Consider the following 13,905-nt stretch of genomic DNA (forward strand, 5'->3'; position numbering starts at 1 on the left):
AATAGTTGAACATTGATGAGTATCTTAGTTCATGTTAAACAGGCTCTGTGAGAGTTTTTCATTTAAAAATAGGGTTTCCCATCTGCTGAATGGACAAAGCTGAAAGTAATAAGTGGCATTTTCTGTAATTAGTGGAGCTAAAGCTTAATTCTGCTTATGCATCTCGGAAATCTCCCACAGGGTTCCAAGACAACTTATAGATATCAGAGCCAGTTCCACAGTATGACAGAACCCCTACTATTATCCCTATTCAAATAAAGAGCATCTACATAACCCAGACATCTATGTTTTTCATTCAGCAAATAACTGGGACCCATTTCCCACTTACACCCATTAGACATATGGGAAACTAAGGCACGCAAATCCGTTCTATTTTTTTTTTTTCTTTTAGTATTTTCTTCAAATGAAACTGTTTACTTTTGCTTTGAGTGTAAAATAATAAAACAATGGGAAAAAATATGTAGATATATGTGTATCTTTATGTTTCATTGCAGGTAATGGGGACTTTCAATAACATAAACCTAATGTCCCATAATTCTTCACTATACAGTAGTGGGTGAGTTAATGGGCACAGAGAAGTGAACATCCCATGTCATCCTCTCTTGTGCAACACCATCATACCATTGCTGAGTAGACCATTGCTAAGAGAGGTGACACTAAATTATTAATACTAAGGATCAGATTGCGCAGGTCAGAGTTCAACAAATCCATTATCTCCCACATCTTATCACAGTGTACGTATATTATGCAAGATGATCACATGCAATATTTCCTTTGAAATGCAGCTTCCCTTGTCCCTGCTGATTACACTTGTAATTAAAAATAAGGAAGTGTACCTCATTCCGAATTACAACATGATTCATGCACTGTGTTTTGTCTTGACAAAGGATTCCATGAATGCATGCTTGAACTAATGTGACCTCTAAATATTTTTTTATTTTCCCAGAAGTCCCCTGTACCCTCAGAGGATGAAAGTGCACTGAAAAGACAGAGAAGCCTGAAGACTGCAAGTTTTATTGATTCTGCGAGTGTGATATCTGGCGACGAGAGAGGCATGGAGCTAGAAGCTCAGACTGAGAGCATGAGACACAGGGGAGAAGGACTGGACAATGAAGTTGCCCAGGAAATCCTCTACCTAGATGAGGTCATTGAGGCCAACTGTTGTGACACTGGGGCCGAAATGACTTCAAATGGGATGTGTTCCCCTGAGATTAAGCCAATTAGGGTTGATGGAACTGGGCCATCTGTTAATACTTGTGACACATCCCCTTTACACAATCATGAAGTTTTTATAGAAGGGAAAAAGAAGACCACTTTTGTTGATGAAAATTTCAACATCAAACCCAATGGTCATGCACTAATGATGGACAATGACTGTACAAGTTCAGCAGAGTCACCAATGGCTGCAATCAAGAAAAAGGCACATTTTGAGCTCAGACCATTTCATGAGGAGAAGAAACCATCAAAACTATTTGACACTCCAAAAGAGAAAGAAGTTTGGGTGAAGAAGGTCAGACCTTCGGAGGAGATTGCAGAACTAGAAATGGAAAGGCTTGAGCTCATCCGGGGCCAGGTAGTTAAGAAAAATCCTGGAATTGCTGAAAAATGGTGGAATCCACATCAAGAAAAGACACTGGAAGAGGAGTTGGACCCAGAGCAACTGAAGTCGCTCAGAAGATATGAGGAGAGGAAGCAGAGGAGACCAGAAATCAACCATGTGCCACAAGCTGCACCAAGACAACCAACTTCCTTTATCCTACCTGAATTAGGAAATAAGGAGGACGTTGTCACAGAAGAGATCGACTTTTCTGTAGCACACAAGCAGTTTTGGCAGATGGAGCATAGCAAACAGTATACAGCCCCAAAGAGGAATGCTGCACCACAGACTTACTCTTCCAAACCTTTCTTCAGGCCTCAAGAGGTCATGCATGTAGAGAGGCCATGCGGTTCTGTCACAGTTGCGAGTCAAGAAAGTGTCACATCATATGATGCCAGTGAAGTTACCGCAGTTAAAGTTGAGAAGATTTATTGCTGCTCTGGAGAATCCATCATACCAACCAAAGATGATTTGGCTCGGAATAAGTTGAATGATGATTTTACTTGTGCCAGGGCAATGATGACCATTGTTAAGGATGAGGATTCTGATTTGTGTCAACCTTCTTTGAACAGCTCCTACCATATGGAAGAAATTGACTCTGGGTTGGATGACCTGTCCCTACAGTCTCAGGACACCTCTGTACTTGAGACATTATCCAATGACTTCAGCATGGACAATATTAGTGACAGTGGTGCATCAAATGAGACCATGAGTGCCTACTGGGAACACTCTCTTGGGGAGTTCTCCTTCCCCTCAACTCCAGTGGTCACAACACTGATCAACAGTAAACATGAAAGTGGTATCATATCTCCAAGTGAGCGGAGTGGGTCTTATCAGGGTGATGGCTTGATTGAGGAAGAGCTGGAATACCATGCTGGTATTCTCGTCCAAAATTCTATTCAGCAAGCCATTGCACAAAAGAACGACAAATGGGAGCCACTTCAGTCTACCCAACAGTCATCTCCAATCCCAGAAGGACTTGCTGAATTTGTCCCACTTCAACCTCAACTCCTCGAAGAGAAATCTACCTTCATGTCACCTCTTAAAATGCCATCACCACTGGAAGAGAAGAAAACCATCACTCCTCAAATTATTGTAGTTCAGGCCACCCCAGTTATACCTATAAACACTTACAAGCCTCCTAGCCCCTCTCCACCACCAAGTGAGAAGCCTGAGTTCAGTTATTTCAGTAAGTACTCTGAGGCAGCAGAGCTCAGGAGCACAGCATCTGTTACTCGTGCTCAGGAATTGGAAGTCACCTCAGGGCCATTCAAGCTGCGATCACGCAAACAAAGAACCCTGTCCATGATCGAAGAGGAGATCCGGGTGGCCCAGGAGCGTGAGGAAGAGCTGAAGAGACAACGGCAGGCACAAGCCTTGTACCCGCCCCGTACACAAAAGCAGAAGACCAGCAACCAGCCAAGCAAGTTGGTCCTTACTGGGAAGACAGCCCCAGGTATGATTATATCTGATCTATTTAAAAGTTTGCAAACATGGCAGCACTAATTAAACACTAAGGACAATTTGTGCTATGTACTTTGTTCAATTAATTTTTTTGTCTTCTTAAGCCATCTCACAATTGATGCCTTTAAAGATAAGATGAAAATATTCAAACACTCCTTTAGAACAGATTTCAGGTGGTTATGTGAGTGGTGGGGAATAAATAACTAAGATGCCATTGCCAGATGCTAGTTCACACTAGCACTTTTGGTGCACACACAGGTTTGTTTGAAGTCAAAGTATGGTTTGTTTTGATGATTGGACTGCTGTTTTCTGAACTCAGAACCACACTGGAGTCTGCTGTAAGAGGTGGTTTGGTGTACAATTCATGTGGACTCTAGTACAGTTTGCTTCTAATATGAACACAGTCACCATAAATCGCAGAAGTAAACTGCTATTGTTGATATATAATGTGAGAAAATTTATAAGTACTATACCTTTTTGTTTTATAAAAATAATTACCGTAATTTCCGGACTATAGGCCGCAACTTTTTTCCCACGCTTTGAACCTCGCGGCTTAAACAATGACGCGGCTAATATCTGGATTTTTCCCGCTTTAAAATTTTATAAAAAAAAAAAAGAAAAACATTCTGTGACGTGCTCAGTTTTTTGGCTGCGTGAAGCTTTCATTAGACCAATGAAATTGCTGAACGGGTTAAGGTCAAACAACTTTTTTGTTTACTGTTTAGATTAAATCGAGCGCGCTCAAACTTCCCATCATTCTGATTACGGTAGTCATTTTGTCACCCTCAACATGGCAAAGACACGGAGAAACGCATATGATGCTGCTTTCAAGTTGAAGGCGATTGATCTGGCTGTTGGAAAAGGAAATAGAGCTGCTGCACGGGAGCTTGGTCTTAATGAGTCGATGATAACACGTTGGAAACAGCAGCGTGAGGAATTGACTAAAGCTGAGGCTATTCTGAGGCTATTCAACTCCTACACCGAAGGAGATGACTTCAGTGGTTTCAGTGCACAGAACGAGGAAGATAGTGACCAATGACTTTCTTGGTAGGCTACTGTTTACTGCAAATTTTTTATTTTTTGTTACAAGCCGTGTGTGGCAGCAGGGGCGTGGTCAAGCGCCCGTCCGGGAGAGAAAAGCTGTAAGGGCGCTTACACCTGCGCTAAATTATGTCTAACACCGGTGTCTAATTTCAAGTGCCCTGCTTCACCTGTCCTTCTTGGGAAGGACACCAGTGTGACAGTTTTCAGCAGGGCACTTGACATTCCAGGTAAGGCTTTTAATGGCCACAGCAATGTTTACAATCAATTTTATAAAGTTTCGCAATTCTTCTATGCGCCAACACTAGACTGACGTGTGTCACTCTCTCAGCTCTGTGGCTGCTGCCTTTTTATGCCGCTCTCCCCATGCTTACTGAAATTAGACACAGGTGTTAGTCATAATTTAGCTCATGTGTAAGTGCCCTTACCGCTTTTCTCTGCCGGACGGGCGCTTGACCACGCCCCCCCGCCACACCGTGTTTCGTTAAAGCCTATTTATTTTTGTTACAAGCCGTGTTTCGTTAAAGCCTGTGTAAAGTTAATTTGTTTCAATGTACCGGTAGGCACCTGCGGCTTATAGACAGGTGCGGCTTATTTATGTCCAAAATAATATTTTTTTAAAAATTCAGTAGGTGCGGCTTATATTCAGGTGCGCTCAATAGTCCGGAAATTACGGTAATGTCATCTGATATATCTTTGCAAAGACATTGAATACAGTCAATGTAGACACAGGTGTTAGACATAATTTAGCTCAGGTGTAAGCGCCCTTACCGCTTTTCTCTCCCGGATGGGCGCTTGACCACGCCCCCCCCGCCACACAGTGTTTCGTTAAAGCCTATTTATTTTTGTTACAAGCCGTGTTTCGTTAAAGCCTGTGTAAAGTTCATTTGTTTAAATGTACCGGTAGGCACCTGCGGCTTATTTATGTCCAAAATAATATTTTTTTTTAAATTCAGTGGGTGCGGCTTATATTCAGGTGCGCTCAATAGTCCGGAAATTACGGTAATGTCATCTGATATATCTTTGTAAAGACATTGAATACAGTCAGTGTAGTTTTTCCACATTTATACATTTGCTACTTACCTACATCTTTTTTAAAGAATAGCTTTACAGTAGCTTTATGTAAATTATGAGTAGCTTTTAGCTAGGCAAACTACAGTTTCAAAGTATCTTCCTCAACACTGGTATAAGTTTTGTAGACATTGTGGCTAATCATGGGGGAAATAAATGGTCACAGAACACCTTCTGGGCTGTATTTTTGTATGACAAACCACAAGAGATGCTAATTAGTACCAATAATCATATAAAAAAAAAAAAAGCTCTTTGTAGTTTGTTCATGGATGGAACAAATTCATTTTGGACTTAAGTACGTAATCAGTGCAGCTATCTTATGATAATATTTCTTTATATGCCTCGTTTTTAGAAAAGTTTGTCAGCTAATACAAACCAGCAGCTAAAAATGAACATAACTGGCTCTGTAACTGACTTTGATGTTCATTAACTGCTGATCCCTCTTATAACTGGAATCCTGGAGATTCATTATAGAGATTCTTTAGTTTAAATTCTTTGTCCCATGGGTCTGCATCAGCTGTTGAAGTCACTTTTGCAACCTTTTTTAAATAGGTTTTCTGAAAAATGCAGAACAGTTGCTGGGGAGTTTTGGAGTCTTTTCTTTGTCTGATCTTGATGATTGATGACCTATAATATCCTTGTGCGATCCTGCGTCCTCATGCATGTACTTTATGTATTGTCTTCTCTATATGCAATGCATAATTTAATTTAAACCGACTGATCTCAATTCAGGACACTGTGGGCTGTCATTAACCCTCTGGGGTCGACGGACGTGCCGGCGCGTCCTGCTGGATTTTTTCATCATTACAGCGGAAACAACATAAAATTCTGTCATTTTGTGGCATACAGATAAGTGTAAGACATCATTAGATACTATAAAGGGTCTACTTATATTTGTGTGCACTCATAATAACAACAAAATCTTGCGCTTTTGTAAAATAAAGAAAATAAAAAGGTTTGCGAGCATATATCTGAAACACGTCACAAAAATGAACTGAAACTCTGTGAATACTTATAACACAAACATGAAACATATGTCTAAAGAAAGCTTAAAATGTCTACTTTTAAATAAAACAATTCAAATTTAACAACAAATATTCTCCTGCAATGTAATCTGTATGAAACAAAGTGATGTACAGTTTTCCTGGCTCAGCTAATTATCTCTAATGTGATCCCACCCACCAGCAGAGCACGCCATTCATACGCTAATGTGCTGAGGCGATCAATGCAAATGGTAAACGCCCCTGACTTTGTCTTAAAAACAACAAGTTCGTTCATTTTCCTGCGCGTTTGAAAGACAGCATGATACACAAGTGAGAAAGCTCCTGGATAGTGACGAAGAGTTACATATTTCCTCAGAAGAAGAGCGGGACTCTTTATATTTTGAAGAGAGACTTGATCCAGCCGAGGATACAATTTCGGAGGAGTAAGTCTTTAAGTTTTAATTCATTGACATGCTATTTTATATAAAAATGTACATATTTTACTAGTGGGACTGTTTCCAGACTTGCCAGCCAGGATTCAGAGTATTGAAATTTGAAATATGTCCTAATAAGCAAGTTTTAGTTACATTTAAATACTGTTTCGGCTAAAGCAGGTATTTAAATTGTATGCTGTATGATATAAATATGATATGTAATATGATATAAAAATAATATGTATTGTATAATATGTATGCACATTTTGAAATTGTGCATAAGAAATCCTGAATGGAAACACCTGATATGCAAATAAACTTTCTAAATTCACTTAAAATTTTATGTGTTAGGAGGAGGTTGATTTTCTAGAGTTTTGCATTAGTTAAAAAGCACATTAAGGTGATTGAAACGGTTTATTCGCACATAGCACTTGTCATTCTGAAGTATTTAACCCACAGCTGGTTGATACACTGGGTCCTCACACTCCGCCAGAACAGTTTTGAGAGCAGGAGCTCCCAGGTATGCGGAGACTGACAGTGTTGGGCATCGCAGCAATTTCAGCCCACATTATATCAGATATTTCACTTATTCTGCGGTGTCTCGTGGGTGCATTTAATAAGAGATACTTGCTCCAATCTTGCAAATAAAACTGTCCACAAAGCAGAGAGAGGTCATTCAGCTCCTCCATCATGATGAGGCGTCTCCCTCATGATAATGCGCATTATGTAGTGGATGAAAACATGCAACAATTAGAATTTTCATAAGTAAAATGTTTCTATATGCACTTAAAAAATGCTAAACATTTAGGATGGAAACCCAGCTCAACGATTGTCTTTTCAAAATCTTTTCTAAATTCTTATATAGAGTCACTGATTTTTAACAGCAAATTTCCCTACAGAGATTTTTATAAAGATTTGTATTTGTCCAATGGCCATATTGAAGGTGGCAACCCTAATTACATGTCTCATATTTAATCACAAGTGTCACGAATGACGGTGAAGGTAGGCACGGGACGAGGATCTATTTGCAGCGGAAGCTTTTTATTGAATAACAAGACAAAACATGAACAAAGAAAACATCCACGATGGGAAAAAGGTAAAACAAAACACAGAGGGCATACAAAGGGTTCCACGGGAGAAAACAAAGACAAAGAGCATGGATAACAGACGTCCACATACATCAAAGACCGACAGGGGAAAGGAGAAACAAACAGGGTTAAATACACAAACACAATGAAGACTAAACGAGACACAGGTGAGAACAATGAGTGCAGGCAGTGAGAGAGGCCAGGAATTGTGGGAATTGTAGTTTTACACACAGACAGTGAGGCTCATGGCAGACAACAGGGAAAACGTGACATGGAACGGGATCGGTGACGGGTGAAAAGGAAAACACGGAGCAGACAACACGGAAACATGACATAAACGTGATGGGTGAAACAGAGAACATAGGGCAGACAACACAGGAACGTGACATAGCCCCCCCTCAAAAGGACCGGATTCCAGATGGTCCTAAGAAAAGGAATAGAAAAAATAAACAAAGGTTCAAGGAGAGGGGGGCTGGACAAGGGGGAAAACAGACAGCCCAAAGGGGCCACAAGGGACACAAAGACAGACTAAGGAGGCACAAGGGACACAGAGACAGACCAAGGAGGCACAAGGAACAATTAGGCAGTCCATGGGGGGAAAAGGGGCAATTAGGCAGTCCACGGGGGCACAAGGGGCAATTAGGCAGTCCACGGGGGCAATTAGGCAGTCCACGGGGGCACAAAGGGCAGACAGGCAGACCAGGGAGGCTGAGAGGGCAGACTGGCAGACCAGGGAGGCCGAGAGGGCAGGCAAGTTGTCTCTGGGGGTGTGTGAAGGGAACCGGGTCAGGTGGCCTGGTAGGGACAGGTTTAGGTGGTCTGGGAGACGGCCACAATAGGGGGACAGGTTTGGATGGCCCGGGAGCTGGCCCCAAGGCAAGGGCCGGTTCTGGGGGCCTGGGAGGTGGCCACAGGACAGAGAACGGTTTAGGTGGCCTGGGAGGCGATCACGCTATGGGGACAGGTTTGGGTGGCCTGGGAGCTGGCTACAAGGCAAGGGCCGGTTCAGGGGGCCTGGGAGGTGGCCACAGGACAGAGGCCGGTTTAGATGGCCCGGGAGCTGGCCACTTGGCAAGGGCCGGTTCAGGGGACCTGGGAGGTGGCCACAGGACAGAGGCCGGTTTAGATGGCCCGGGAGCTGGCCACTTGTCAAGGGCTGGTTCAGGGGACCTGGGAGGTGGCCACAGGACAGAGGCTGGTTGAGGTGGCCTAGCAGGTGGCCGTAGGGCAAGGACCGGTTCGGGGTGCCTGGGAAGGCGAAGCCGCAGAAGGCTCGGGAGGCAGAGCCGTGGAAGGCCCGGGAGGCAGAGCCGAGGGAGGCTCGGGAGACGGAGCCGAGGAAGGTGGCACCGTAGGAGGCCCCAGAGGCGAAGCCCTGGAAGGCTCTGGAGGCGGAGACGAGGGAGGTGGCGCCGTGGGAGGTGGCGCCGTGGGAGGTGGCCGTGGGAGGCTTTAAAGGCGGAGGCCTGGAACCAGGGGTGGTTCCTCGGGCGCGAGTTTCCTCAGAACGAGACTCACGTACTCCCTCCACGGGTGCTCTCCGGGTTCCGGCGCCTCTCTCCACCGGGATGATGGTAACCCGACCCGGTAGATGGTCTTCAGGGCATCGTCGTCGAACCCGGTGTGGATGGCGACCGTGGAGAAGAGTCATGAGTACTCGCAGACGGGAAAATTTGCCCGGGCCAGTTCGAGGAAAACCGCTGCTAGATCCATTTGGCGGTCTGTCTTTCTGTCACGAATGACGGTGAAGGTAGGCAAGGGACGAGGATCTATTTGCAGCGGAAGCTTTTTATTGAATAACAAGACAAAACACGAACAAAGAAAACATCCACGATGGGAAAAAGGTAAAACAAAACACGGAGGGCATACAAAGGGTTCCACGGGAGAAAACAAAGACAAAGAGCACGGATAACAGACGTCCACATACATCAAAGACCGACAGGGGAAAGGAGAAACAAACAGGGTTAAATACACAAACACAATGAAGACTAAACGAGACACAGGTGAGAACAATGAAGAGTGCAGGCAGTGAGAGAGGCCAGGAATTGTGGCAATTGTAGTTTTACACACGGACAGTGAGGCTCAGGGCAGACAACAGGGAAAACGTGACATGGAACGGGATCGGTGACGGGTGAAACGGAAAACACGGAGCAGACAACACGGAAACATGACATAATCGTGATGGGTGAAACAGAGAACATTGGGCAGACAACACAGAAACGTGACAACAAGCATGCTCGTTACTGACACTGTTGTCTCATTGGTAAACAAGTAATCTAACTTTTAAAAGAAAACAAAAACAGAATTTGTGGCACAATTGTTCGTTGTGGTGGAAATGACGCTGCAAAGGCCGGGACAGTTGTGATTTGTTTTAAATATTTTTTTACACAATGGATATTCAAAAGTTTTTTTTTTATTATTGTTTTTTCTTTACCTTTTTTGTTAAGATCCTAGATTTAAACATATAATAACTTATTTTCATTATGGATTTTTTATGGTTCTGGATAGATCTGGGTGAAAGATGAAGGGACAATTGGAAAGGGTAAAACAATTAATAAAACAAAAGCATTTTTGAAAAGTATGAAAAAGTAATTACATTTTTTTTTTTTTTATCTTTTAATAACATTCATATAACAAAAAGGAAAAAAGTAGAAATCTGTTTTAATAATAATAAACCCCTGGACATAAAACTTGAACAAACAACCTTGCACAAACTGGTTGTTTTTCTCTCAAAATCCCTTGATTTATAATGGAATGAGGAATAGAAGTGTGGGTCTCTACACAAACAGTGATCTGTCCATCTTGTGTGCACACTACTTGGATCATCATCAAGAATGTGTCTGGTGCCTTTCATGTACACTGCATTTTTAATAACTTTTTTCATCACTCATCAAGATGAGTGATGAAAAAAAAAGTTATTAAAAATCTCTGAATCCTAATCCAGTACTTCAGATCCATCTCATTAATTTCTTCTACTGTGCTTTGACTTGACTACTTTTATGCTTGACATTAGATCCAGTGGATTTTGCAATCTGTGCACATATGATAAAATGATAAGTTGTAACAGAAAGTTCATTTTCAGGCCATAAACCGCCATTTATTGGTTGGTTTCCTTCACTATCCAGTATCTCAACCATTTAAAAACAATTATCTATCCATCCATTCATCCATATATAGATCTATCTACAACTGCTTTATAAATTCTTCTGTCTGCAGGTAAGATTGAGAAGGTTCGTCCGGTTCCTCCAGCATCACAATGTTCTTTGGATGGAGCTCTTCCTTCTCCGCTGTCTGACCTGGGCAGTGATGACTCTGGAGGACAGCGACCCAAGAACTTCATGCAGACTCTGATGGAGGACTTCGAGACACATAAAGTCAAGTGTCGAGAGAAAGTAGACGACAACAGTGTGAGTCTCTTATCATTCCAGTACCTTCACGCTAAAGTGATAATGATCATGTGCAGGGTTTGCGAGTAATGGAATACATGTAAAGGGATTATGTATTCAAAATATAAAATATAATTAACTGTATTCCACTACATTTACAATTTAAATCATTGGTAATTAGAATACAGTTACATTCCAAAAGTATTTTGATTACTGAAGATGGAAAACATTTATACATATAAATTATTTGATCCAAAGTGCAAATGAACAGCGGTGAAACACTGAAACACATTTACGAGGAGACAGAAAAGTAAGTTTGAAGTAAGTTTGGAGCAGAAGAAATAGAAATAAACCTTGTGTAAATTGTCAGCTTTACGCTAAGCTAAAATGCTATTTCTAGCCATTTTACATGCACATTACCAGGCACGATCATATTTTTTATCAAGAAAATTCACATTACATCATAATTTCTTTATTTGCTAGTAAGACCTTTGATATTAGGGCAAAAATGGTATTCTTGATAATAATTGATGTATTGCTTTCCTGTAAAAATATCAAAAAATTCTTATAGTGAATTATAATTTTTGTACATAGATTCAGAATTTATTATGCAAATTTCTGATTGGTAAAACACTTCTGCAATGGATACCACTTTTGTTTGACTGTGCAAAGAGAGAACATTGACATGTTGACACACTGAGCTAATGAACAAATGTAAATAAGAAAGACTAAATAGAACATTTGTTCATAACAAAAAGAGAGATGCCTACTCTATCGAATATTTTTACATTTAAAAAATATTTTGTCATCACACCACTTTAAAAATGTGAAAAAGTTATGAACAGTTAAAGGACCTAATATATACTCTTTCAGTTATACATTTATTTAAATAAAGTTTAACTTAAATTTTGATGTTGAAGAAAAAATGTTTTGTGAAAATATTATGTCAACAACCTTTCATCGTGAGAAAATTATTCTAATGTACTTTCAAAAAGTACATATTTACACTTAAAATCAGGATGAACCGAAGTTACCAGGTTGAAATGCCATGCTATGCTATTAGCAAACAATATTAAATGGCCTGTAGAATATGAAAAGTATATTTTTATATAAAGTTTAAATATGGCAACAAAGTATATGTAAAATGCTCTGGTAACACTTTACAATAAGGCAGCATTTGTTAACATAAGTTATCAGCATTAGTTAACCTGAACTATCAATAATCAATCTACTAAAACATTTTTTTAATTTTAAAAGTTGTAGTAGTTAACATCAGTGTAACACAGTTGAAGGATGGGCAAGGAGGAGGCGAGAACCGGCTTGTCAACATAAATTATATTTTAATGAGAAACTCAAAAACACATAAACAAACACACATGACGGACATGTCCGTAATTCTCTCTCTCTCGAACAATCGTCACCGGCCGCCTTTATCCCTCGCGCGCCTCATCAGGCTGATTGGGGACCGGGCGCGCGATATTCCGACCGGCCCCGCCCCCCTCCGCTCCACAATCAGTTAATTAGTGTGAACTAAAATTTACAATTTACTACTGTATTTTCATTTAACTAAATTTGACAATGATTAATAAAAAAAAAATTATATAAATAATTATTGCTGTAAAAAATATATTGTTAATAGTTTATTCATGATACCTAATGCATTAACTAATGTTATTACACGGCTCTCTGGAATACTCGATTCTGATTGGTCAATGGTGCCATCTAGCGGTAAGATATTGCTCTGTAACAACCACACATCCAGGGATTTAGATGTATCAGGCCACACATCCCTGTTCTGTTAGCCTTCTCTTCTGCTTCTCAGGTCACTGTGAGATCTCTACAAGTAAGCTAATATAATAATTTCAACTCAAATCAATGTGTCATGTGAATTAGTTTGTTTATTTGGCAAGTAGTCTTGTAATAAGCTGGACAATGAGTAGTTAGACAGTAATATTTACATAACACCAATAGAAATATGATGCAAACCGGAGGTTGATTTCAGCTGTTCATCTATTTATTTCCAAAAATTGCATAATTTAAATGCAAATCACTATTTTATGTCCATGTGCAGTATTTATCTATTTACTAATTAGCTGTGTAAAAAGTGGGATAATGTACAGTCTGCCGGCATTATCCCTTACATAAGGAATGGAACCTTGTTGTAAAGTGTTATCAGTGCTTTTTTTTTGTCCATTAATCATATGGAAGTTGATCTACTTTCAAAAACTGTTCTCTCCACAATAGCAAGTGTTTCACATTGACTAATTCTTTCTCTTTCCCTCTTGTCAGTACGCCTGCTTAGTTACAGCTGAGGTACTTGTACAATGCTTGCTTTTTCAAGTTCATTGTGACCTCATATGTGTTATTGTGCCCTTTCCCTCTTGTCAGTATCCCTGCTTAGTCACAACTGAGGTACTTGTACAATGCTTGCTTTTTCAAGTTCATTGTGCCCTCATATGTGTTATTGCATGGTGTTTTGGGTGGGTTTGTATTAGTGTCAAGTACTTTGACATATGAAACGTGTTCACAAAATCCAAAACCTTCTAAAATCATTGCATTTTGTATGTTCATCATTACCACACTTTGAAATAGTCAGTAATGGTAAAAGCATTTGCACCATATATGATCTTTAAAAATATGACTATATGTTCCCATTAAACTTCTGGGAATGGAATTATGAACATGTGATGTCCAATCTTTATAGAGGAATTTTACCTCCTTATAATGCCTGATATGTGATATAGGGCTGTCAATTTAACAATAATAGTGTGCAATTAGTTGTTAAAAATAAAAATTTGCTGTCTTAAAAATGTGGCACTCAAAATGGCGTAAGATGTTGAA

At 40.5% G+C, this 13,905-nt stretch overlaps 1 protein-coding gene across 1 annotated transcript in view; it reads left to right on the plus strand.

Moving 5' to 3' along the window:
• The window catches only part of LOC127635487 (A-kinase anchor protein 2-like), a 45,782-nt gene that overhangs the window by 20,763 nt on the left and 11,114 nt on the right, over positions 1-13,905 (plus strand). The window contains exons 3-5 of the mRNA XM_052115581.1: positions 947-3,053; positions 10,895-11,085; positions 13,354-13,377. Coding sequence (XP_051971541.1) covers positions 947-3,053; positions 10,895-11,085; positions 13,354-13,377 — 2,322 coding nt within the window. The remainder of the gene's footprint in view (positions 1-946; positions 3,054-10,894; positions 11,086-13,353; positions 13,378-13,905) is intronic.

The sequence above is a fragment of the Xyrauchen texanus genome, chromosome 43 (assembly GCF_025860055.1).
Source record: "Xyrauchen texanus isolate HMW12.3.18 chromosome 43, RBS_HiC_50CHRs, whole genome shotgun sequence".
Taxonomy (NCBI): domain Eukaryota; kingdom Metazoa; phylum Chordata; class Actinopteri; order Cypriniformes; family Catostomidae; genus Xyrauchen; species Xyrauchen texanus.